The sequence below is a fragment of the Leucoraja erinacea genome, chromosome 9 (assembly GCF_028641065.1).
Source record: "Leucoraja erinacea ecotype New England chromosome 9, Leri_hhj_1, whole genome shotgun sequence".
Classification (NCBI taxonomy): domain Eukaryota; kingdom Metazoa; phylum Chordata; class Chondrichthyes; order Rajiformes; family Rajidae; genus Leucoraja; species Leucoraja erinaceus.
This window is the reverse complement of record NC_073385.1, coordinates 31,546,870-31,574,456: the sequence shown is the minus strand read 5'-3', so window position 1 is coordinate 31,574,456 and position 27,587 is coordinate 31,546,870. Positions and strand designations below refer to the sequence as shown.

The 27,587-nt window shown below is 43.4% G+C and overlaps 1 protein-coding gene across 3 annotated transcripts in view; it reads right to left on the bottom strand.

The window, feature by feature from the left end:
* The window catches only part of kiaa0586 (KIAA0586 ortholog), a 378,726-nt gene that overhangs the window by 46,916 nt on the left and 304,223 nt on the right, over window positions 1-27,587 (bottom strand). For all 3 annotated transcript variants that reach the window (XM_055640495.1, XM_055640493.1, XM_055640494.1), the window contains 4 exons: window positions 20,330-20,561; window positions 13,868-14,112; window positions 11,441-11,517; window positions 3,979-4,110 (listed from right to left, as the gene is read on the bottom strand). In XM_055640495.1, the coding sequence (XP_055496470.1) occupies window positions 3,979-4,110; window positions 11,441-11,517; window positions 13,868-14,112; window positions 20,330-20,561 (686 nt within the window). The remainder of the gene's footprint in view (window positions 1-3,978; window positions 4,111-11,440; window positions 11,518-13,867; window positions 14,113-20,329; window positions 20,562-27,587) is intronic.

Sequence of the window (27,587 nt, the reverse complement as noted above, 5' to 3'; positions counted from 1 at the left end):
ACTAAGTTACAGAGAAAGGTTGAACAAGTTAGGTCTTTATTCTTTGGAGCGCAGAAGGTTAAGAGGGGACTTGATGGAGGTCTTTAAAATGATGAGAGGGATAGACAGAGTTGACGTGGATAAGCTTTTCCCACTGAGAGTAGGGAAGATTCAAACAAGAGGACATGACTTGAGAATTAATGGACAGAAGTTTAGGGGTAACATGAAGGGGTACTTCTTTACTCAGAGAGTGGTAGCTGTGTGGAATGAGCTTCCAGTGGAGGTGGTGGAGGCAGGTTCGATTTTATCATTTAAAAATAAATTGGATAATTATATGGACGGGAAAGGAATGGAGGGTTATGGTCTGAGTACAGGTAGATGGGACTAGGGGAGAATAAGTGTTCGGCACGGACTAGAAGGGCCGAGATGGCCTGTTTCCGTTATATCGTTATATGTATGTCAGATTGGCAAGTTCTATGAAATTGATGATCTCCACATGGTTTTGCAAATTATTCGGAGGTATAAATATATTATAAAAGCAGTAGTGATACATTGGCTAAAATCTATACAAAGGGAATACAGAAACCCCTGTTATAACGGACCATGGGGGAGGGGGAGAGGTAAGAAATAGTGTCCATTATTGCAGATTGTCCACTATAACCAAGTAATTGTGTAACTGTGTAACTAGTAGAAACAAGCATACTCAAAAGAACACAAAGTGCTGGACTAACTCAGCAGGTCAGGCAGATCGCTGGAGATCACGGATCGGTGATTTTTTGGGTTAAGACCCTTCTTTAGACTCTCAGTCCAGAACTGGGCCTGGAATCCAGGTGAGTTGATGGCCTTAGCCTGCTGGCCGCCAAGGGAGAGGCAAGGAACGGCAGAGTCAATGGTCGCAGCCCACGGGCAGCCGGAGTTGATGGTGGCAGACGCAGCCTGGAATCAGCAGCTGGGGATGGGGGGGGGGGGGGGGGGGGGAGAGAATAGCATGTGCAGCTGGAGCTGTCAGTGACCAGTGAGCAGTGTGAACTAGGATTGGCATGGGCTGTCGGAGTTGTAAGCGGCCAGGGAAGCAGTGCGAGCCAGGGGTGGCATTGGCAGCCTTCAGTGGGTCCATCTGTTATAACCAAAATCCGTTACAAAGAAGTTTGTTAAAACAAGGGATTACAGTAATTCCCAGTGTATTAGAATTGTTTATTTATATTTCAAAGATTATGATTTAGATTAACTTCCAAAACACTATCTTGGTATTGAGAAATGGAATTATTCCAGAATTTATTCATCATATGTCATGAGTTATCTGATGAATTATCCATGCCTCTATCCCTTTTATATATATATATCTATTAGGTCTCCCTTCAGTCCACAGGAAGCAATCCAAGTTTGTCCAACCTCTCCTTGTAGCTAAAGCATGCGTCCTGCAGTATCTGGATTACTACGTACAGTATTTGTTTCCTTATTTCAAGAGGGACTTTAATGTGTCGGAAACAGTTCAGGAAAGGTGCACCAGACTAATAATTTAAATAAGCACGTCTTATGAGAAATAGCTGGACAGTTTAGTTTAGAGACAGCGCGGAAACAGGCCCTTCGGCCCTCCAAGTCCGCACCGACCAGCGTTCCACGCACATTAACGCACACACTAGGGACAATTTACATGTACCAAGCCAATTAACCTACAAACCTGTACGTCTTTGGAGTGTGGGAGGAAACCAAAGATCTCGGAGAAAACCCACGCGGTCAAGGGGAGAACGTACAAACTCCATACAGACAGCAACCATTGTCAGGATCGAACCCGGGTCTCCGATGCTGCAAGCGCTGTAAGGCAGCAATTCTACCGCTGTGCTACCGTGCCGCCCCAGGCTAGAGACCAGAGACAGGCTAGAAAGATATGCGACAAGGTGGCGAAAGGTTAATGCAGAGTTGATATTCCAATCAGATGAGCCAGTAGATCATGAAATGGTGGAGCAGGTTTAAATTATCTTTGTACAAAAACTCTAGTAGCCATGCAATCTATTGGGGAAGAATGCAGGGCTGTAACGTGAAACGATTCTGGGGAATTTACTGTCCAACCCCTCAGGTAATGTAAACTATTCCAGGAGATGACATTAGCTGAGTGTTTACAACTTTCTGGCTGCAGTAATGGAACAAATTCCTAAACCGACGTGTCAAATTCCTGCTGATGTAATATAGTCAGACTTGTGAAATCCAATGCCTTTTGAAAGTCCAGGTTAACATGGCCAGTATTTATAACTTCTTTTTTCACCCTGAATTCCATCCTTTTTAAACTATATTTTCAGCATAATTTCTACCTAGTAGCAATTCTGGGGTTATTTTCGTACTTGCATCCTAATTTAGTTGGAGCAAAATGACATGATACTTTTATATTTTTGGAAGGTAGATACAAAATGCTGGAGTAACAGGCAGCATCTCTGGAGAGAAGGAATGGGTGACGTTTAGGGTCGAGACCCTTCTTCAGACTGATCCTTTATATTTTTGGACTTGGCTACTGAGACCTGGTTCACCATGATAATACTGAAAATAAATCTAACCCATATGATTCAGCATTTCCCAAGAGTTTTTTTCTATTTTTAACAGCTGATTCACAGAAATACAAATTCCACACAAAAAAAGACTCTGACGCCCTCTAGCTCAGGAAGTGGATGCTGGCAAGCTTCCATCCCTGCACTTCTGTCTCTCTGTTTCTTCTTTCCACTCTAAGCACATCTTTTCTTTCTTCTACGGGACTTAGCGCTTCAGTGCTTCAAGCCCCATTTCAAGTCTGGGCTTTCATTTTATCTCTGTGCCGATCTCCAGAGCCAACTAGCTTAACATCCAAAAAGCCAACCATCCCTGCCATGGATTCAGCAACTGGATGTCTACTGCGCACTTGGGAAATCATTTCAATTTTCACCAATAACATCTTCTGGGTGAAGAAATGTTCAGTTAGAGTCATCCAAGCAAAGATACAAGCTGTTTGGTTAATCTCTTCCATACCGACCAAGTTGCTCCATCTAAGCGAGTCACATTTGTCTGCTAATTTTACCTGCCTCAACCATTTCCTCTGGTAAGTCGTTTCATATACCCCCACCTTTAAAAGCCTCCCATTTGCCAGACCTGTCCTGAGTAGTAATCCTTATTTTGAAGTACCCTAGTAAGTGGAAGATTCAAACCTGCCAGGCCCCATAAGAATGTTTTACTTTCAGTGAGATTCTGCTTAATTTCTCCTTGTAGGGCGCACCATCAGAAATCAATCAATCTGCTGCATAAATATTCTTACTTAGGTAGGGAGACCAGACGACAATATTTCATATGCATCTCAAAGGCCAATCGAGAAGTCTTTGAATATTAATCTTTTTTAAGCGGCGAGAGGTAGATATTTGATAAGCAAAAGGTTGAAACATTACTGCGGATAGATGGGAATGCGGAATTGACATTACATTCAGATCAGCCACAAAACTATTAAATAGCAGGAGGTTTAAATTTGCATGTTCATACATAACCAAGGACTTTCTACTTTCTAGCAGTCATGTAATCTCCTGGGAAAGGAAAAAATAAGATGGAAAATTACTCTCCAACCCTTTCGATAATTTGAACAGGTCTGGAAGCAACTGCCTGGTGTTTACAACTTTCTGACTGATGGAATGTGATGGAATGCCAATCAATGTGTCAAATTCCTCATGATGTAACAGATTCTGATTTATGAAATCGATTGTTTCTTGGAAGTACAGGACAACCTGAATTACCTCATGCACCACCTTGGTGACTTCCTCAGAAAAACTTAACTAAGTTTGTAAAATATAGCCCTCATCTTTGGAAGCATCATTTCGAAAATCGCTTCTTTTTCTCAGTGATCATCGGAAACCTTAGAGCATCTTGCCATGATAGACATCAGGCTGTTAGGCCTATGGCATTCAGACTCTATCTTGGTGCCATATTGCAGTTAAAATATAATTAATCTAAAGCAACAAGCAGAGCAGAACGTACACTACTTATTTTTACCTCGGGGTGATGGACTTCTTGCGGAGCAAATGGACATTGGCCGACTTTGGATAACATTGTGCCAATTGAGTATTTATGTAATCCTTTGCGTGACTTTGAGATGACTTGTCCCACACTGGGAGGATCTTCATCCTAAGTAAATGAAAGAGTTTCATGAAAAACGAGAAATATAAATAAACTGAGGTTTTTTATATAACTGTTATTTTACCCTCAGTAACATCCTATTTCATGTCTGAGCTATATTTTCCAAGATAATTTGTACCTAACAAAGTTACAATTCTTAGGTACACAAAAATGCTGGAGAAACTCAGCGGGTGCAGCAGCATCTATGGAGTGAAGAAAATAGGCGACGTTTTGGGCCGAAACCCTTCTTCAGACTCTTGTTGCAAGTTGCAATTCTTGGTTCTTTTACAAAGTACTAGGGCGGTCACCCGTATTTTGTTGGAGTTAAATGACATAGTACTTTATTTTTGGTCTTGGTTATTGAGACTAGTTCACCAAGATAACCCCTGAAAATATATCTGAAGCAATCCCAATAGCTTTTTTATTTTCTATTTTTAACTGGTTCACAGAATTACAAATTCCACACAAAGAATGACTTTTATTTTACCCTTGTGCCACATTCTTGCACTTGTGGATGCTGGTTAATAAAAGAAGAAACAAAGTGCTGGAGTAACTCAGCGGGTCAGGCAGCATCTCTAGAACATATGGATAGGTGATGTTTCGGGTTGGGACCCTGCACCAGGTGCATGGTGGTAGTGGTGGGGTCAGACAACCTCTGTGTAAAGCTAATATTTCAGGTTAAACCTTCATCAGAACTCATTTCAATTCTGATGAAGAGTATTTGGTCTGTAATGTTAACTGTTCTCTATCTTGGTCTCTATCCAAATGCTGCCTGGTTCGCTGTGTTTTTATCCAACATTTTCTATATATATCCCAGGGTCGATCCTGTTAAGCTCCGTAAGAATTTTCTAATTTCAATGAGATCATCTGTCATTCTTCTAAGCTCTGGAAAGACACTTTGCATAATTTCTCCTCATAGGATAAGCTCCCGTCCCAAATATCAATTTGGTAAATCTTCACCAGGCACATATACGGTATGTAATTACTTAGTTTAGGAGATTAGACCTGAACAAAATATTCCAAATGTGGCCTGCCCCAGATTTTATATAAATCCACTAAGATTTCTTTACTCTTGTACTCTTTTTTTGCAATAATGGCTAACAAACGTGTCTTCCCGCATATGTATTTCCTCGTGTCTCCTTACTTTTTTAATAGTTCATACCTGCATGTTACTTATGGTGGAACCCTCGTCAGTAGCTACGAAGGCTGGCATGTGACGTCATGGGCTAGGGGGAGTGTCCTGCTACATAAGCTTATCTCACCTTGAGATCTGGGGAGTCAATAGGTAGCTGAGCTCGAGCCAACACTCGCTCAGCTGCAGCATCAATGACAATTTCGTTATCATGTAACAACTGAATAAAATTACTGTTTGAACCTGCCCGACGCCTGGCCTTTTCCTGACCAGTTTGGTGCCATTACATACCCCGACTATCCAAATTTCCAATTTGGATTCCTACCGACGCACGCAGCCTCGGGAGACCTGATGTCTGCAGCCGACTACCCAGCCCTGCAGAATGACAATGCCAACCCGGCCCTACCCTAAGGTATGCCGCAGGCCGCCCGGGTCATGGGGTGCCGTCCAGTGACAGTCCATGTGTGACGGCTGCCAAGCTCCCCCACATGAGTTGCCCGGAGCCGACCAACGGAGCTGAGAGGCTGCGGCCGCTTCCGCACCAGCTGCTGCTCACCGGAGCTGAGAGGCCGCGGCTGACCGCCGTCCACAGCACCACCTTCCAGCCGGACGCCGTCCCTGCAGCCTGACCACCGGCAACAGCGCCACCCTCAGATCGACTGCCGTCACTGCAGCCTGAGCGCCGGCCACAACGCCATCTTTAGGCCGGATGCCGTCCTTGCTGCCTGACCACTGGCAACAGTGCCTCGTTCAGGTCAGAGGCTGTCACTGCAACCTCTGGTTTTCCAGCACAGCTTCCCATCCTGCACCATGGACACTGGACAAGTTGAACTTACCTACCACTTTGCACGTGATTGCTCACTGTAGTTTGTGTTGTTTTCTTTGTTTACACTGTATCACCACGCCGGGTTTAGCAATCAGTTTATTTATTTTAGTTTTTTCTTCATTGTTGCTGACATCTCCCAGCCGTTGTTGGGGGCCGTATTTCTCAGGACACGATCCCTGAGCTGGTCGAGGAGATGCGACGGTGTCTCTTCAGTCCAACAGCTTTTGCATCTGTCTCCTCGCACCCATTGGCATACCTCGGGATCGCCCACAGCCGGCGCGTCGACTTTGGTTTTGGTTAGGTGGATGTTTTGGTTTTAGTTTTATATTATTTTTTGCTGTGTATATGTGGGGGGGGGATGTGGTGGGAGAAACTTTTTAATCTCTTCCCTGTACGTAGACCCGACTTTTTCCTTGTCGAGCCTCCATTGTCGTTGGGGCCTAACATCGTGGAGCGGGGGCCAACTGGAATCGACCTGGGGCTCCAGTCGCAGAGCCTGCGGATTCACCATCGCAGAGCTGGCTGACTTCAGAGCACGGAGCAGTGTGGTGGCGCGCGGCTGTGACCCAACTTCGGAGCTCGGAGGCTTCGGCTGCAGGCCAAGCGGACGGTAACATCGGGAGCTCGTAGGTCCCTGGTGGGAGACCGCTTTTCGGAGCTCCCGCAACGGCAAACTTCGCCCGCCCGACTCGAGGGGTTTAATCGACCCGGAGCGGGGCCTTACATCGCCCAGCGCGGCTTAAACAGCCGCGGTACTTACCATCGTCCACCGGGGGCTCTAACAACAAGAGCCTCGGTCAACTCGATGCAGCAGTTTGACTGCGGGAGCAGAATAAAGAACAGAGAACAGGGAAGAGATAAGACTTTTGCCTTCCATCACAGTGAAGAAGTATTTGGAGATTCACTGTGATGGATGTTTGTGTGGAATTGTGTGTGTTTTCTTTTGTTATTATGACTGCAGGAACATAATTTCGTTTGAGCCTATGTTTAAATGACAATCAACGGCATTCTGATTCTGATTCATTTTGTTACTACCATTGGGAAGAAGGTACAAAAAACTGAAAACCATTACCACCAGGTTGAAGATCATGGATCTGCATGGCACAACTTGTTGGCTGCGAGTGTCCCAATGTTTGAGGCCTCGTGGGCACTGTCATGTAATTTTGTTAAACTAAAACAAACAGTTCAGGCAACTACTGACGTAGCATGAAATCATGTTTAACATTTTCACAAAATAAAATCAATTTAAAATGGTTCTGAATGATTGGAAAGACTACTGCAGACACAAATATGTTTTTAAAGTAGACAAAAATGCTGGAGATACTCAGCGGGTGAGGCAGCATCTATGGAGCAAAGGAAATAGGCAACGTTTTGGGTTGAAACCCTTCTTCAGACCCTTCAGGGTTCAATATGATTTTAATGTTACATTCCTGCTTGCAGACAGAAAATCTCCATTGAAATGAACGGGAAGAAGATTCTACTCCAGGTCTCCAACTGACTCACATGGCTATCTGGACTACACGTCTTCCCACCCTGCACCCTGTAAAGACTCCATCCCCTACTCCCAATTCCTCCGCATACGCCGCATCTGTTCCCAGGATGAGACGTTCCACACCAGGGCATCGGAAATGTCCTCGTTCTTCAGGGAACGGGGATTCCCCTCCGCCACCATAGATGAGGCTCGCACCAGGGTCTCATCCATACCCCGCAACACTGCTCTCTCTCCCCATCCCCGCACTCGCAACAAGGGCAGAGTCCCCCTAGTCCTCACCTTTCACCCCACCAGCCGGCAAATACAACAAATAATCCTCCGCCATTTTCGCCACCTCCAACGTGACCCCACCACTCGCCACATCTTCCCATCTCCCCCCATGTCTGCCTTCCGCAAAGACCGCTCCCTCCGCAACTCCCTTGTCAATTCTTCCCTTCCCTCCCGTACCACCCCCTCCCCGGGCACTTTCCGTTGCAACCGCAAGAAATGCAACACCTGTCCCTTCACCTCCCCCCTCGACTCCATTCAAGGATCCAAGCAGTCGTTCCAGGTGCGACAAAGGTTCACCTGTACCTCCTCCAACCTCATCAACTACATCCGCTGCTCTAGATATCAGCTGATTTACATCGAGGAGACTAAGCGGAGGTTGGGCGATCGTTTCGCCGAACACCTCCGCTCAGCCCGCAATAACCTACCTGAACTCCCGGTGGCTCAGCACTTCAACTCCCCCTTCCATTCCCAATCCGACCTCTCTGTCCTGGGTCTCCTCCATTGCCAGACTGAGCAACACCGGAAATTGGAGGAACAGCACCTCATATTCCGCCTGGGTTGCTTGCGTCCAGATGGCATGAACGTTGAATTCTCCCAGTTTTGCTTGCCCTTGCTGTCTCCTCTCCTTCCTTAACCCTCGAGCTGTCTCCTCCCATCCCCCCGCCCTCGGGCTCCTCCTCCTCACTTTTTCCTTCCTTCTCCCCCCCACCCCCCATCAGTTTGAAGAAGGGTTTCGGCCCGAAACGTCGCCTATTTCCTTCGCTCCATAGATGCTGCTGCACCCGCTGAGTTTCTCCAGCATTTTTGTATACCTACTCCAGGTCTAACTTGGTGCTGGATCCATGAACATGTTTCCTTTGCAATTCAGTGGCTGAATAAACTAGCAGAATCACTGTCAGGAGTCCCTTCGTGAATTTGTGTCATCTTGATTTGGAGCCATGCAACAATTTCCTGAACTTGTTTGTATTTTGGGGGTAAATGCTACTTTTACTCCTACCTCTTAGCTGACGTGCCAAAACAGGCTATTTACAGCCATGACCACAGAGCTGAAGAGCCTGCCATCACTCACCATGATGGCTCATGACATTGTGGACCAAAACACCAACCAAGAATCTTATTGTCTGGGTGTCCATGAGAGAGAGAGAGAAAGAGAGAAAATGTAGTTTAGAGATACAGCGCGGAAGCAGGCCCTTCGGCCCACCGAGTCCGCACTAACCAGCGATCTGCACACATTAACACTGTCCTACACACACTAGGGACAATTTTACAATTACAGCAAGCTAATCAACCTACAAACGTGTACGTCTTTGGAGTGTGTGAGGAAACTGAAGATCTCGGAGAAAACCTACGTGGGTCATGGGGAGAACGTACAAACTCCATACAGACAAGCGTGGATCCCATAGTTAGGATCGAACCCGGGTCTACTCCAGTAGCTCTACTACTGCAGCACCGTGCTGCGCATAAAAGGGATAGATAGGGACAAAGGAAAAAAAAACACACCTGCAATGAAGATTAATCCTGTCTGGCTTCTGACATTCATGCTGCCTGCAAAACCTTTCTATAAACAAATCAACCCACGGATCCCCCGACCTCATGTTCTTCCCACTATTCCTGACTGGCTGAAACATTGGTAACTGTGGCCTACAACCCGTGGCTAATGCATTCACTGATAGCTGGGGTGAAGAGGGGAGTGAGGAGTGAGAAGTGTCCAGTTCTGATGTCAGGTGGATGGATTACAAGGGGAGACACACTGGAGAACAAGAATGATAAAAGCAATTGCTTATTGTGATAATATTTGACTGGACTTTAGATATAAATCAGTAAGTGCTGGAACTGCTTAGGAATTAGAGAAGCAATTATTCTTTTTTCACAGATGTTGCCCGACCTGATGAGTGCTCCCAGCACCTTCTGTTTAATTTCATTTTCTTGCATCTACAGTGGTTTATTTTAGGATGCATAAGTTTCCAAAGATCCAACCACTGAGTTAAATGATGAGCGAGCCAGAGAAAGATATTGGAACCTATTATGAGAATCACAAACACCACCTGTTGTATACAGTGAGAATTACATTTAAAACTGAAATCTGACAGGTAAAATTATTAGAGTTATAAAATGAAGGAGTAAAATGTTATGAAGTTTTAAACATGCTAATTAATGTGATGAAGCAGAATTGATTAGTTTAAAGTTGTCATTATTTTGTGCAGCTTTTAAGATAATAAAATTATGAGAGTCGTAGCTACGACTAGAGGGCATAGCTTTAAGGCAAGAGGGACAAAGTTTAAAGGAAATGTACAGGGCACGTGTTTTCATGGTGGGTGCCTGGGATCCTCTGCCAGGTGTGGTGGTGAAGGCAGGTGTGATAGTGGCATTTAAGAGACTCTTAGGCACATGAATAAGCAAGTAATGGAGTGATATGGATCATGTGTACAGTTTAGCTCGGCATCAGTAACGGCAGACATTGTGGGCTGAAGGACCTGTTCCTGTGCTATGTTCTATTATGTCAGCCATATTGATATTGCACAGGTGTCTCCAATTGTTTGTGGTGACCACTAAGCATCTGATGAGGTTTTACCTTCATCACGTCAGTGGCATTTGGGAACTAAATGCACAGGAGTACAAGGGATCACTGAGAACAGCAAAAGGGAATGGTCTGGATAATAACCTGATTTTCCTCTCCAAATTCAAATGAAATAGAATATTGGATGAGTTCTATTAAGTGCATATAAAAAGCTCTGATGGGTTTTTTTCCATCCGTTACCTCTGGGCGATCCTTTGCATCCATTACATTTACTGTTAAGTTGTTTCTTTCCCAGGCATTTTATTTGCAAAATCTGAATGCTATCACATTCTGTTAAATGGCAGGAATACAAATTTGAAATATGCTTTTCAATTTACATTTTATGAATGTTTCTACCTTTGGGCAATGCAATAATCAGGTGATAATATTAATTCACATTCTTTGGGATAATTTAGCAATTAATTGATTATGACCTAATTTACTGGTGAAATTAAAAAACTTGAGCAAACTGGAACGTAATTTCTGACGAGTATTAGCTCTTCAAAAACTAAGTGGCTCACAAGAGTTTAATCTATACCAGAGAACTCATTTGCGTATTCCTCTTACAGACACAGTCAGCAATATACTTTTCAATATTCAGTCAAAATAAAAAGGATATATCTATCACTCAAGTTCTATAACATTTAGATTTGATCTGGAATGGGCTAAGATCATCTACATTTCTCCTGCCAATTCTGTATCCCACTTCCTTTCTAAATACACTAATTTCAAGCTGGGCTACTTTATGCACTGCTTGGCCTCCTTGGGCAAATTGTCATAATTTCACTACAAACTGTGCCGTGAGGGCTGGCAGACCTTTCTTCACAGAGGCTGTGTCTGTCCACTGTTGACAATGACACTGGTACGCTTGCATTTCCAGTGGGGGTAATTAGATAGCAATTAACGACAGAAACATATGTTGATTTTCACTTTCCTAACGCCAAGGCGTTGAAGCAGAACCCATGGATAACACACAGATGAAGCAAATATAAAGAAACCAGTGCATTTTAATCCAAAGACTTTGTTGGATTAATTGCAAACACAGACCTTTTGCAAACTTACCATTTCTTGAGTATCAAGAAGAGTACTGGACAGAGTATCATTGAAGTTTGGAAGAAATATACCTCCTTCTGCCAAGGCTGCAAAAACAAGCAAGGACCAATTACACACCGGAACAGAGAAAATTCAGAATCGCAGATATAATTAAAAATGACAATGAATCACTGCAATGAAAATGTTTGCTTCCTGCACATATAATAATTGCATGTACTATTTATTCAGCACACATTAGCAAATGTATGGCTATTTGTCTTTATATGAACAGTGTGTCGGCTCATTTGCACACATGTCACACCATTGTGGTGTTGATTTTAAACAACCCCCCTCCCCCTTCCATCACTGGAAATGCAAGTATAATAATGTCAACAGTTCAACAGTTTATGCCGATAAATTCTAATCCCAACAGACTGCTGCAAGGCTTTCAACCTGTTAAATATTCAACCAGTACTATGCTCTCTCTCTTCTCTATTAGGTGGACCTTTGGAATCAAACAAAGATGAAAGAAGCTGCAGATGCTTGAATCCTGAGCAAAAAGAGCTGGAGAAAACCAGTGGGTCAGACAACATCTTGGAGGGAATGGATAGACCCTCTTCCGGTGGGTACTTGTACTTCCGGTGGCGCTGGTGGCAGCAGCCTCCACCTACAGCCCGGTATCTTTTTGTTTTTTTGTTTATTTAGTTATGTTAAAGTCTGTTTTTTTTGTGTTTTTTGGTGTTTTTATGTGGGGGAAGAGGGCACGGTGCGGGGGATACCGTCCTTCGGCCGCTTCCTGGTGAGGACGCGACTATTATTCGAGTCGCGTCCTCGCTACCCCCCCTCCCCCCACAGCGGCCTACCTACCTGGATTGGCGCGGCCTTTCCTGCCGGGATCGACCGGAGCTCCAGCAGCGGCGGGACAGCGTTGGAACATCGCAGGGCTGGCGATGCCTTACTGGGGGTCGCCGTCTGGAGCCCGGAGTGCTGGACCTGCTGCACCGACATCCTGGAGCTGCGGTTTGCGGAGCTCCCAACGCGGGCGGCGCTGATGGACAGCGCGGGGTCCTGTGACTCTGCCGGCTCGGCCTGCGGACTCAGGAGCTGCAGACTCCAGCAGCGCGAGGCGGCTGATCAGAAGGTCCGGGCCGCTGAGGAGGAGGATGCTCACTGTCGGGGTTCGGCGTCAGCGTTCCACCAGCCCGGCGTGAGGGCCTGAACATCGGGCCACCCGGGGCGGCGACTGCGGGTGCTCGGAAGGCCCCGACCACGGATGAACATGGAGGGGAGGCTGGCTGGACTATGGTGCCTTCCTCACCTGGGTGCCATTTATGTTATGTTGTGTCGTGGACTTTCTGTGTTTGTGCTTTTTTTAAATTTTTAAATTTTTAATTCAATTTCAATTTTATTTTTAATATGTTGTATTATTTATTTATTATTTATTTTTATTATTTTTTTGTGATTTTTTTATGATACTGCCTGTAAGGGAAATTCATTTCGTTGTCTCAAATTGAGACAATGACAATAAATTTGAATACAATACAATACAATACAATAGACCATGTTTATGGTTGGGACCCTTCTTCTGACTGATGAACCTGAAGGAGGGTCCCAGCCTTCGGCCGTCTGTCCACGAATGCTGCCTGACCTGCTGAGTTCTTCCAACACTTTGTCTTTTGCCTTTGGAATCAAAGATAGCTTGTGTCCATTCCATTCCATTCCATGTGTTCTGTAACGGCCAATGGGGCTAATGTGAGACCTACTGATTCTGACAAAGGTGGAGCAGAAGATGCTTGACAGCATGGATGGGTGAGTAGGTTGGGATGTGTTGTGTTTCTATGTGTGACTGGCAAATGATCTTGAGGTTCTCAACCCCAGCCAGAATGTTCTTTCTTCGTATGAGTAGTCATAGGTCAAGGTTTCCGCCAAATTACTGGAGAGGTTACAAAGAGGTTTTGAAAATATCTTTGAATCATTATCTTTACTCACTGGTAATCTTTTGTCATGACAAAGTTCAGAATAGTGTAATTTCTTCTAGATTGATGAGTCTAGATGTTGAGGAGTCCAGATGAGCACTTGAAGCATCTAGGAATTGAAGATTTCTTGCAGATGGGTCAAATTCCATACCATTTAACTCCATGTCTCTATCACAATGATTAAACTTGCCTTTGTTTATCATACTGGTTCTTTTGAATTAGTGTAGTTTATCGCAAATAGGCACTTTATATGCTGTGTATCTGCTCCCATGGACATCTGGATGAATTTGTCCAAACTCCAATCAAACAACACTTCACAACCAGCTACACCATTCAGTTCTCAAGTGTATGTGGCATTCCGATAACTATGGCTAGCTTTTCCCAACATGGCACATCACTCATGGTTTCCACAGTACTGTGCAATGGTCTACCTCCAACAAATTAATGGTCACATACTTTTAATGGGCTGTTATGGTTATACCTTTTGCTGCAGCCACCTGCCCATAGCTTAACAGGATCTCTCCCTCGGAGATATTTCGATCAGCAGTCTCGGTTTCGGTGGCGGAAATTGTTGAGCTACTTTCTTCAGTGGACGCAGATGGAGTCTCTGATGGACAATGGGGTACTGGAGTTTGCACGTGCATTGGAGGAATGACAGGGGCAGTTGAGAGTGGAGGTGGCAAAATTAAGTTCTCAGGTTCCTCGTCATTGGCGACTGACATAATACTAAAATAGAAGATAATAGATATTAATAAACAAATAGCAATAACATCATTTATCCTTATAATTCCTGGCGTAAACGAGCTAGGAAGAATAAGGATAAATTAATACTTTTAAAATCCTTTATAAATAAATATAGAAATCTAGAGGAGAAATAAATACTTATTCCAAGATATAAATCTGAAACTTGAAAGACTAATGAGCCTTAATTTATTGTTGTGGTTCAATATTGCATGATAGGTTCATTTATTCTACTTATTTGGTGGACTAAAACATGTATGTGTATGCATGTGTGTCTTTTATGGGCACACATGTGACCCTTCTCAGATCATGAGGCTGACAGGAACACATTTGTCTTCAGATTTCTTTGTCGATCGCTGGTAGAATGAGAAATGTGAACACCCATGTGGTTAGTGCTTAATTTCATCTGTTATGAATGATTAACAATCAGGACATAACCAAAATTTACAATTCTTGACCAAAAGAGTCAGTTTTGACAAAGGGGTATTGCTTGTTCAAATACTATTTTGTGAATAAAAGCAAAAAGGAATGATTATATTAAGGGAGCCTTTGGATTATTTAACTAGAGTGAAAGGCAAATGCAAAAATAGGATTTGCAACCAAAGGTAAAATAAGAGCAAAGGACAGATCAAAATAGACACAAGCAACTGCAGATGCTGGAATTTTTAGTAAAAAACACAAAATGTTGGAGTAACTCAGCGGGTCAGGCAACATCTTTGAAAAACATGGCTAGGCAACATTTCGGGTCGGAATCCGTGCTCTCCAGAGATGCTGCCTTATGAGTTACTCCAGTACTTTGTGTTTTTGTAAAAGCAGAGAATTCAGGCAATGAATTCAGGAATTCAGTGTTGTAATGTAGCATGTGCAAATCCATGCGCATATACTTCATGTTTAAGAAGGAACTGCAGATGCTGGAAAATCGAAGGTACACAAAAATGCTGGAGAAACTCAGCGGGTGCAGCAGCATCTATGGAGCGAAGGAAATAGGCAACATTTCGGGCCGAAACGTCTGAAGAAGGGTTTCGGCCCGAAACGTTGCCTATTTCCTTCGCTTCATAGATGCTGCTGCACCCGCTGAGTTTCTCCTGCATTTTTGTGTACCTGCATATACTTCATGACTGAATTAAAATATTTATGACAAATAGTCAAAGACAGGTAATAGAGGCAAAAAATGGAACACAGATGATGAAATATATGAAAGATGCCAAAAATGGCAACACGGTTAAAGCAACCATGGTTAAAGGAGGGGTAAGATATGCTTGTCTTTCGCGGTTGGAGCATTGAGTAGAAAAGTTGGCAAGTCATGTTGCAACCACATAAAACGTTTGGAGTTGTGTGCAGTTCCAGTCGCAACATTATAGGAAGGATGTGGAGGATTTGGAAAGGGAGCAGAAAACATTTGCCAGGATGTAGACTGGATTATAAAGTATTAGGTATAATAAGTGGTTGGTCAAACTGGGAGTTTTCTTCTCGGGAGTGTCGAAGACTGAAGGATGTGACAGAATTATATACAATTATATGAGAGGCAGACATAGAATAGATATTTTTCCCAGGATGGAATTGTTATCTACAAGTAGGCATAGTTTTAGAGTTAGAGGGGTAAAGTGTAAAGGTGATATGTGAGAGAAGTTATTTCAATATAGACAGATGTGGGTGCCTGGAACGTCGTAGTGGATTTGCGAGGGACTGGAAAAAGATGCAAGGATCCTTGTCATGGTTTATCACAAGTAGATCCACAAGATAATTCTCTGATTTACGACTGTTCCCAGGGACACAATCCGACATGGATATCAAAGGTTGCTGGAATATCATCAACTCAGTGAAAGACACACTTTGGTCTGCCTGAAACGTGTTGGTTTCCCGGCACAGCGAGACGTCCATCAGGGAATGTTGCCGACTGGCTTGTTCCAGACTGCAGGAGTACGTGCTGATGAACAAACTGATGCTTAGTGCAGCCAACACCAAAGCTCTGTGGGGAGGACCATAACCCAGGGTCCTCCCCCCATGAGATTAGTATACAAACTTAAAGCACAAGGCATTGGGGGTTCAGTATTGATGTGGATAGAGAACTGGCTGGCAAACAGGAAGCAAAGAGTAGGAGTAAACGGGTCCTTTTCACAATGGCAGGCAGTGACTAGTGGGGTACCGCATGGCTCAGTACTGGACCCCCAGCTATTTACAATATATATTAATGATCTGGATGAGGGAATTGAAGGCAATATCTCCAAGTTTGCGGATGACACTAAGCTGGGGGGCAGTGTTAGCTGTGAGGAGGATGCTAGGAGACTGCAAGGTGACTTGGATAGGCTGGGTGAGTGGGCAAATGTTTGGCAGATGCAGTATAATGTGGATAAATGTGAGGTTATCCATTTTGGTGGCAAAAACGGGAAAGCAGACTATTATCTAAATGGTGGCCGATTGGGAAAGGGGGAGATGCAGCGAGACCTGGGTGTCATGGTACACCAGTCATTGAAGGTAGGCATGCAGGTGCAGCAGGCAGTAAAGAAAACGAATGGTATGTTAGCTTTCATTACAAAAGGATTTGAGTATAGGAGCAGGGAGGTTCTACTGCAGTTGTACAGGGTCTTGATGAGACCACACCTGGAGTATTGCGTACAGTTTTGGTCTCCAAATCTGAGGAAGGACATTATTGCCATAGAAGGAGTGCCGAGACGGTTCACCAGACTGATTCCTGGGATGTCAGGACTGTCTTATGAAGAAAGACTGGATAGACTTGGTTTATACTCTCTAGAATTTAGGAGATTGAGAGGGGATCTTATAGAAACCTACAAAATTCTTAAGGGATTGGACAGGCTAGATGCAGGAAGATTGTTCCCGATGTTAGGGAAGTGCAGGACAAGGGGTCGCAGCTTAAGGATAGGGGGAAATCCTTTAAAACCGAGATGAGAAGAACTTTTTCAACGCAGAGAGTGGTGAATCTCTGGAACTCTCTGCCGCAGAGGGTAATTGAGGCCACCGTTCATTGGCTATATTTAAGAGGGAGCTAGATGTGGCCCTTGTGGCTAAGGGGATCAGGGGGTATGGAGAGAAGGCAGGTACGGGATACTGAGTTCGATGATCAGCCATGATCATATTGAATGGCAGTGCAGGCTCGAAGGGCCGAATGGCCTACTCCTGCACCTAATTTCTATGTCTATGTTTCTATGTCCTTCTGCTGCTGGACCTCTAGAGACATCCCTCAAACAAGGGAAGGGATATTAGCTCAGGGGGCCACATGAAGGGAAGGATGTTCTGTGTAAAGATAGGTGAAAACACTACAACATATGCCAGTATTGAATGTATGGCACAGAAAATATATGAGGAGTTTTTTGAAATTTATGTTTTGAATATATTTTTGGATATAAAGAAGCAGTTACGATAGTAATATTTGAAATGCATTTTATCAGACACATGAACGACTATGGAATAGTGGAATACAGACCATGTGCAAAGAGGTGGGATTAGTCAGATTAGCACAAAGGTTGGCGCAGATATGACATGATAAGGTGAAGGGTCTTTTCCTGTCCATCAGTTCTATGTTTTATAATTGACGTAAAACAAAAGCTCAATATGAATAGATTGAGAAGTAACAATATTAAAAAGAATAAAAACTAATGTCTATCCATAAAAAACAACTGGGTGCATGATATTGTCTCTGTTCTGAAGTAGCAAAATATTTTAAACATTATCTTCTTCTTCAATGCACTTCTCTCAATTTAATTTGCTCCTTTTAGGCTTTTGTCTATGTTTTATTCTGATTCTCTGACTATTTTTTTCCATTAATCCCTTTCTAACTGTTGTTCTGTTGCACAATTTCCACCGAATCTATGGTAGTTCTGACTGGACGGTTGCGTTTCAGGTTTCTGTATCCAACCTGTTCTATTATCTTCTGGTGATCAATTAACCCAGTACTGAAGTCACAAAAGCTACCCTGGTAGCTTTTCCACATATCTTGTGCACACAGAGGGCATCTGAAAGCAGTAACATCTCAAGGCATTCAACTGGAAATTGATCGTGACACATGAGACGCTTACCAGCATCATCTAAACAACGAGATGTGTCAAATTACATTCATCAATCTATTATTCTGTATGTTATTTAAGGCACTGCTTGTGGGACAGTGTTCCTCAGTGTTTCCAGATGATACGTTATAATGGCCAGAAAGCTCCTGTAATTGAATCATCCGATGTGAATGGAAATGTTTTGTAACATATGGTTTGAGTTGTCACAATGCTAGATTTTATTTCACTCCAAGCCACAGGGGAATGACAAACATGGTAGATACTATAAGCCTTTACATGATTGCGGAATTTAATGCTATTACTGAATTGGATGAAATACTAGCTGTCATTCAGAGGTTACTGCCATCGTAGTACTGCAGCAACACAATAGAAGCTGTCACATAGTGACTCCTCTATGCCTTACAGACCAACAAAGACTGATTTTTGTAGTTCACTGTCACTCATATTATGAGTCATACTTGGTAGCTCCGCCCACTAGTTTAACAGAAAGCTTCTCTTCCCTTTCTTGAGTTATGTGTTAAGATGAAGTTACCTGTGCTGTAATGCTAATAAAGTATTTGGATCTTAATCATTGTGTGTGATTGAATTTATTCCAGTAGCAGAGCTCAACAGTTTATAGTCAAATATGAAATTGTTCAACATTTAGCTTGTATTTTCCACTAAGTATGCATTAACAATTGTGTGTGCCAGTCAAACCACAACACAATTTCAACAACCGGCAGTATTAATATTATAATTGCATTAGACTAGATACTGGTCAGAACATAAAAGTGCTGGAAAAAAATACTTCTCTGTAACTTTTTGCAATATACTGTATATGTTTAACGAGACATTTTGGGTTATTTTATCCCTTGTTGACAGCATAAAATATGCATTGATTTCTTGACAGCTAGTCAAACACTGTGATTTTCCTTTTTATTAAGTTTGATAGACATGGAAAACAGAACAGAAAGTAATAAGGGGAGCCAATTGTTAATGCTTGTTGTATGTTCCTCCAAATCCAAGCGTCACCCACTAGCTGTATCTTCAAAAAAGGAAAAGAAATGGGAAGAAAACAGGCAGGAGAAAATAAATACAATGTCCATTCTCATCACTCCTCGACCTTGTAGGCTGTCAGGAGCTGCTTGACATTCAAGTCACCAGACAACATTTGACACACGTTTTATTAAGTGAAGGATTTGTGACAAAAAACGGTCAGGAAGGTACGTTTGAAGCAATGTTTTCAAGGAATGACAGAAGAAGTAGAGATTTACAGAAAGAAAGGAAATTTCTGAGAATATAGGTAACTGAAAGCACAGGTGAATCTGGAAACAAATGTGACTGCAGATAATGGAAGCTTGAGCAAAAAACGAATGGCTGGAGGAATTCAGCGGTCAGCCAGCATCTGTATAGGGAAATTAACTTAAGACATTCTTCAGGACTAGAATGGAGGAAAGATAAGTAGAAAGAGCTGAGAGGAAAGGGCGAGGCAAGATCTGGAATGTGATGATGCTGAATGGATCCAGGGTAAGGGAGGGATGATTGGCACAGGTGAATGTGGGGTTGTGCATTGGTCCAGGTACAGAAGAACACAAAAGTAGGTGAATGAAGGAGGAATTAACTCATGGAATGATCCAAGAATATATTTTTTAAAGCGTTTATACTTTATAAAAGCAGTAGCCAATGTAAGTCAGTGCTGGAATAACTCAGCAGGTCAGGCAGCACCTGGAGAACATAGATAGGTGACGTTTTGGATCGAGATCCTTCTTCAGACTGATTGTAGGATGCACATGAAAGCTGAAAGAGAGATGGGGGCAAGATAAAGCATGGTGAGTGATAGGTGTATATATGTGTGGGGATTTTTGATAGGCAAATGGTTGGTCGAAGGCCAGAGATGAAAACACAAAAGGTGTGAGATAAGGAAAGAGGTGTGAATTGTGGCCAGAGGCAGGAATATAAATAGAAGGGGAGAGGGGGAGGATGCAAGGGGATAAATTGGTGCAAATCCAGGTGGGGTTTGGGAAAGAGAGAGAAGGGGGAGAGTTCTAATTTTCAACACCATTCAAGATTATTTGACAGCACAGGTTAGCACAGGTGTGAACAGAATGATCAAAAAAGGCAATAGCACTAGCATATAATGTCTATGAGAGCAGTTACATTGATCAAAAGCTGCTGACAGCAAGCATTGCATTTTCACTTACATGGCTCTTGGCCGTGGTGCTGCATCTTGTGCCGGGCTAGGATTTTCTTCCTCTAAGGGGAGTTCTGCATCTCCCCAGGGATTTGGAGGAGTCTGCGAAGGCGCTGAACTTGTCTTTAAGATAGGCTGCATGATCGGTGAAGGTGTGGATACTCTTGAATGGGTGGGAGTCGGTGTGATAACAGGAGTAACGACCGGGCTGGATTTTTCCACAGGTTTCAGTCCCACATCATCTACAGCCATGTTAAACATAATGGGTGTTATCTATTGTGCCACAGTTGGAACAGTAATAAAACATTTGAATAATTAAGATAAACCTTTATTTTTATTGACAATGTTATTGACAATAATTAACTGATTTTGTGGTCATCTCTGGAATATAAATCTGTCAACTTTTTTCCCCAACATCTCCCAATAAGCGTTGGTAGGCAAAGCAGGGTACAATCTTGACCATGAGGCCCTAAACTGTGACATGGCATAAAAACAGAGAAGCAACAAATGGATTGGAGGGTGGAGAGGAGGTAGAGATCAGGGGGATTACCAGTGATATCTATAGAGGAAGTCCTGCCTATTAAATTGTCAGATGTCTGAGTTGAGTCACAGTCATACAGCACAAAAAAATGCCCTTCGTCCCGACTTGCCCATGTTGACCAAGATGCGCCATCTACACTAGTCGGACCTGCCTACATTTCGCTCATGTTCCTCATGTCAAGCTTACTTTTCCTATCCATGTACCTGTCCAAATGCTTTTTATATGTTGTTATAGTACCAGCCTCAACTACTACCTTTGGTAGATTGTTCCATATATCCACTACCCACAGTGTGAAAACCTGTCTATCGGTGAAAGCCTAGGCTAAACTCACCGAGGCTTTGACTTACCCATCTGTGGTGCAACTGTGCTGCTTTTGTTTTCCCTGGAGGTCAAGTCCCTCTCCACCAACAATATCTAAAATGGTATACTTGTCAGAGAAGAGAACTGCTGGTGGAGACCCTTGCAGTGCCTGCCTGCCTGTTCTACCTGGCTGGACCTGTGCTGTGACCACATCTTTGAAACCCCAATCTATTATTAACACTTTCTGCCCTCAGTGAGTCCAACTGCTGCACCAGCTGATCCATGCAGTCTGAGAGGAGTTGGAGCTGAACACGATTCCTGCAAACGTAATCATCAGGGACACGACTTCTCATTGTTCCTCCATATTTTACAGGAAGAGCATAACTTTCTGCTAACCGCCATTATAGAGCAGTTCTAGCAATTCTGAACTAAAGGCAGAATTAGGCCCACACGTTGTTGCCAAAACAGATAGCATTGATCTGTACAGTAATTTCACCTAGAATGGGAGGGAGGCAGGATCCATTACAGGATGGGGGCTGGCGAGAGGCTGGTAGTCTCAATGGAAGCTGAAGAAAGTTCAGGGGACAGAATAGGCAAGTGCACGCAGGGAGGAAGGAAGGACTGTTGTATTGAATTGTAATTATTTTAATGCCAGAGGCCTGACGAGTAAGGCAGACGAACTCAAGTTGTGGAAAGGTACATGCGACGGACGTTGTAGCTGTTACAGCAACTGGGTTAAGAGATGGACAGGACTGGCTGCTTAATGTTTCAGCAGAGATAGAGGTGGTGGTAAAAAGAGAAGGGGGTGTTGCTTCATTGATTAAAGAGAATGTCACTACAGCAGACTGAGATTACATTACTGATGGTTTGTCTAGTGAGGTTATATGGGTAGAAGTGAGAAATAAAAATGGGATGATCATCTTGTTGGGAGTGCACCACAGCTCCCCAAATAGCAACGGGAATTAGAAGAACAAATATGCCACGAGATTGCAGGCAGCTGTAGGACTAATAAGGTCGTCATAATAGGGGATTTTAACGTTACCAGTATAGACTGCAACTATGATAGTGCGAAGGGCTTAGACGGGGTGGAATTTGTGAAATGTGTTCAGGAAAGTTTCCTCAGCCAATATGTGGAGGGCTCGACAAGGGGGAGGGCACAGCTTGATCTGCTCTTAGGAAATTAGGAAGTGCAGGAGACTGAAATGTCTGTGGGCGAGCCTTTTTGGGAGCAGCGACCACTGTTCGATTTGTTTTATATAGTTATGGATAAAGACAGGGTGGGCCCACAAATTACATTTCTGAATTGGGGCAAGCCCAACTTTGATGTTATGAGACAGGAACTTGCTAAAGTTTTGGGTACTAAGGAGCACACTTTGGGAAGTCTAACCAGAGCAGGACCTTCACAGTGAACGGCAGGACCCTGGGGAGTGTTGTAGAGGGATCTAGAAGTGCAGGTACATAGTTCCTTGAACGTGGCGTCACAAGCAGACAGAGTGGTCAAGAAGGCTTTCGATGCATTGACCTTCGTCAGACAGGGTATTGAGTATAGAAGTTAGAATGTAATGTTACAATTGTACAAGATTTTGGTGAGGCTTCATAAGGAATATTTTGTTCAGTTTGGTCACCCTGCTATAGGAAATATGTTGTTAAGCTGGAAAGAGTACATCATTAATGTACAACATGTAATAAGAAATCATTAATGTACAAAGTGAAGAGTAGCAGCCCCAACACCGACCCCCGTGGAACTTCGAATGTCACTGGCAGCCAATCAGAAAAAGCCCCCTTTATTGCCACTCTTTGCATTCTCCCATCCAGCCAACCTGCTATCCATGCTCATATCTTTCCTTTGATTCCATTGGCTCTCATCTTCCTCGGCAGCTTATGGCACCTTATCAAAGACTTTCTGAAAATCTAGGTAAACAACGTCTACTGGCTCTCCTTTGTCTGTCCTACTGTTTACTTCTTCAAAGAATTCCAGCAGATTCATCAGGCAAGATCTCCCTTTCACAAAACCATGCTGACTTTGGCCTATTTTATCATGAACTTCTAAGTACTCTGCAACCTAATCCTTTATAATGGACTCTAAAATCTTACCCACCACTGAAGTCAGACTAATCGGCCTATAGCTCCCACTATTCTGCTTTGCTCCCTTCTTGTACAGCGGGGTAATATTAGCAATTTTCCAATGGGCTGGAACCACTCCTGACTCTCATGAATCTTGAAATATCACCATCAACGCATCCACATTCTCTAAAGGCACCTCGTTCAGAGCCCTAGGGTGCAGTCCTGGTGACTTATCCACCTTCAGTCCATTCAGCTTCCCAAGCACCTTCTCCCTAGATTAGCCACTCCACTAACTTCCACCCCCTGACTCTCTTGAATTTCAGGCACATTGCTGTTGTCTTCCACTGTGAAGACTGACACAAAAAAGTTATTCAACTACTCTGCCATTTCTTTATTCCCCATTATCACTACTCCTGCATCATTTTCCAGCGGTCCAACGTCCACTCTTGTCTCTTTCTTACTCTTTATATAACTGAATAAACTGCTGCTCCCCTCTTTTATATTATTAGCTAGCTTACCTTCGTATTTCATCTTTTCTCCCCGGATTACCTTTTTAGTTACCTTCTGTTGTTCTTTAAAAGCTTCCCAATCCTCTGGCTTCCCACTAACTGTTGCAATGTTATACGCCTTCTCTTTTAGTTGTTATTGCCCTTGACTTCCCTTGTCAGCCACGGTCGCCTCATTCTCCCCCTAGAATCTTTCTTCCTCTTGGGAATGGATAGATCCTGCATCTTCTGAATTATTCCCGGAAATTCTTGCTATTGCTGTGCAACCGTCATCTCTGCTCGGGTCCCTTTCCAGTCAACTTTGGCCAGCTCCTCCGTCATGCCTCTGTAATCCCCCTTTGCTCAGCTGCAATACCGACAACCGATTTCACCTTCTGCCTCTCAAATTTCAGGTTGAATCTTATCATGTTGTCGTGGCTACCTCCAAGTGGTTCCTTTACCTAGAGTTCCCTTATCAAATCCAGTTCATTACACAATACTAAATCCAGAATTGCCTTTTCCCTGGTAGGCTCCATTACAAGCTGTTCTAAGAAACCATCTTGGAGGCACTCTACAAATTCCTTTTCTTGGGGTCCAGTACCAATCTGATTTTCCCAATCTACCTCATGTTGAAATCTCCCATGACCACCGTAGCATTGCCTTTCCTACATGCCGATTATATCTCCTGATGTAACTTGTACCCTATCTCCTAGCCACTGTTTGGGGGCCTGTAAATAACTTTAATTAGGATCTTTTTACCCATACTATTTCTCAGCTCTACCCACAATGACTCTATATCTTCTGATCCTATGTCACCCCTTGCTGAATTTCATTCCTTACCAACAGAGCTACGCCACCCCCTCTGCCCACCTGTCTGTCTTTCTGATAGGAAGTATAACGTTGAATATTTAGCCCCCCCTTGCAGCTGCGTCTCTGTAATTCCCACAACGTCATACTTACCAATTTCTAACTGTGCTACAAGCTCATCCACTTTGATTCTTATAGTAAGTGCATTTAAATACAACCCCTTTCATTCGGTATTCACCTCGCCTCATCTGATTATACCCGACCTTATTGTCTTATCCCTTCCGTCATGATACTTCTGGAGTCCACTTCTATTATTTTTTAAATCTCAACATTCAAGTTATCTAGGTACGTCTCCAGCCACTTAATAGAGGGATAAGAGATGTCTTTGCTTTCAATTTTCTGTTACTTTCTCAGTAGGAGGATACATCACCAGGTTCTGATCCAAACAATCCAAATAACTACCGCCCCAACTCCAACCTCCCATTCATCACTAAACTTCTGGAAAGGACAGTAGCGACACAACTTCAAGTCCACCTTCAAAACAATAACCTCTATGAACCATTTCAGTCCGGTTTTTCGCCACAATCACAGCACTGAAACAGCCTTGGTAAAAATTACAAATGATCTCCTTCTCGCAGCTGACATTTATCCATTCTGATCCTCCTCGACCTCACAGCAGCCTTTGACACCATCTCCCACCCAATTCTTCTGGAACATCTATCTGCCACCGGCATCAACAACAATGCACTACTTTGGTTCAGGTCCTATCTACACGACAGAAAACAGTTCATCCAGGGAAATAAAGTCACATCCACAACTGCCACAGTCACCCATGGTGTTCCTCAGGGATCGGTGCTGGGGCCACTGCTTTTTATCATCTATATTCAACCTCTTGGCAATATTCTCCGTCATTTTGGAATCAATTTTCACTGCTACGCCGATGATACACAACTTTACCTCTCCACAAAACCAAACACCTCCCTTCCCCCAACTGCCCTCACCACCTGTCTTCAAGCTATCAGCAACTGGATGTCACTCAACCTTCTAAAACTCAATGGAAATAAAACAGAAATCATGCTAATTGGCTCAAAGTCCACACTCTCCAAAACCCACCCGTTCACCATTTCAGTTGATGGCTCACCCATACCCACCTCCTCCCATGTCAAAAGTCTCGGCGTCATTCTGGACAGTACACTTTCCTTTGGCCCCCACATCAGCAGTATCACACGCTCTGCATACTTTCATCTCCGCAACATCTCCAGACTCCGCCCCTCCCTCTCCAAAGACAATACAAAAGTCCTCATCCACGCTCTGGTCACATCCCGCAACGATTACTGCAACGCCCTTCTCACTTGCACCTCCAATAAACTTCTTCATCGCCTCCAATGCATTCAGAACTCTGCAGCCCGGATCATCACTCGCACCAGATCATCGAACCACATCACACCCATCCTCACTCAGCTCCACTGGCTCCCTGTGCACCACCGGATTAACTACAAGATTTTACTGCTGACCTTCAAAGCCCTACACCACCTTGCTCCCCAATACCTCTCTGACCTGCTGCTACCATACACTCCTTCCCGGTCACTTCGTTCCTCCTCAGCTGCAATTTTAACTGTCCCCACATTTAGACTCAGCACTATGGGTGCCAGAGCCTTCAGCTGCTCTGCCCCACGTCTCTGGAACACGCTCCCACCTCCCATCCGTCACCTGGACACTATCGATCAATTCAAATCACAACTCAAAACACACCTGTTTAGATTAGCATACCTGACATAACTTCCACCATGTTCACCCTGATTTTAATGACTTCAAATGTTTTGTGTATTTTTTTTTTTTTTTTTTTTTTTTGTTTTTAATCAACTTGATTTTAATATTGATAAATGTATTGTGATTTTATGTCCTGTAAGGTGTCCTTGGGTGTCCAGAAAGGCGCCAGCAAATAAAATGTATTATTATTATTATTATTATCATTTCTTCCACTTTTTTCCCTTTGAAGTACCTTCAATCAACCTGTTGTTGCCATGACAGGTTCACTGAACTTATAAGCTTTCTGGAAGAGAAGCTTGAAAGAAATCTATTGGTGTCAATATGCTCCAGTCTATTAGATAGCATAGCTAGTTACCATAGTAACTCAGTCTTCCACAAGTAGTCTACGCAAGACCTAATGTGCACAATTTGCTGAATTACATTAAAAAAAATAGAAAGCCTTCAAATAATAACAGCTCTGCTCCACAAAGATCCATTAAATATAACAATACAGCCAGACGCAAGTCATTCAGCAAAAGTCGATGCCAGCAATTTTTGCTGGAAAAGTCACACAGTCTAATCCCCATGTCCTGTTTTTCTGCCATATTTTTTAATGTTTCTCTCAATTCAAGTATTTCCAAAAGATTTTTCGTAGACCTGCCTCACCTGCGATTTTTGCTTGAGAATTTTGCTTTCAAACCATCTTTGGTAAGCAACTGTGTTTTGAATTTCTACTCAAATTTATTTTATACTTAGTTCTTAACTTAAGCTTTCTATTCTAATCATTGTATGAACATGTGCGAAGCCTCCAACACTGTTGTCACAGCATTCCTTCACCATCCCCGCTCTGGTGAATAAACCCTAACATCGTAAAATCTCACCAGTAACATCCAAATCAGCTCATCCAGTGTCTTTTCCACTAAAACATAAGAAACCAGAACACAAGTAGTCAACTGGGCCCTCCATCATGTTCATCTCATCGTTACTTTCCCATTTTCTCCAAACGCGTACATTTGAACAAGCGTTTGGGAGATGGGCGGATGGACTTTCTGGCTGTTGCAGAGTTGGTTACGTCTCCTGCCACTTCTGAACTTATTTTGAAGCATCGTTACCAGATTATGAACAGTTTGCAGTAACATAACCCTGCGTAATCTGGGAAGGGCTTGTATTCTCCTGTGGTTTAAATGTTCATCAATCTCCAGCTAGAATATATTCAGTGACTACATCCACAGTTCTCTGGGATCTAGATTTCCAATCCTCTGAGAAATGTCACCTCATCCCAAAAAATTAATGACCCAATTATAATGAAGTAAAGTACAGCA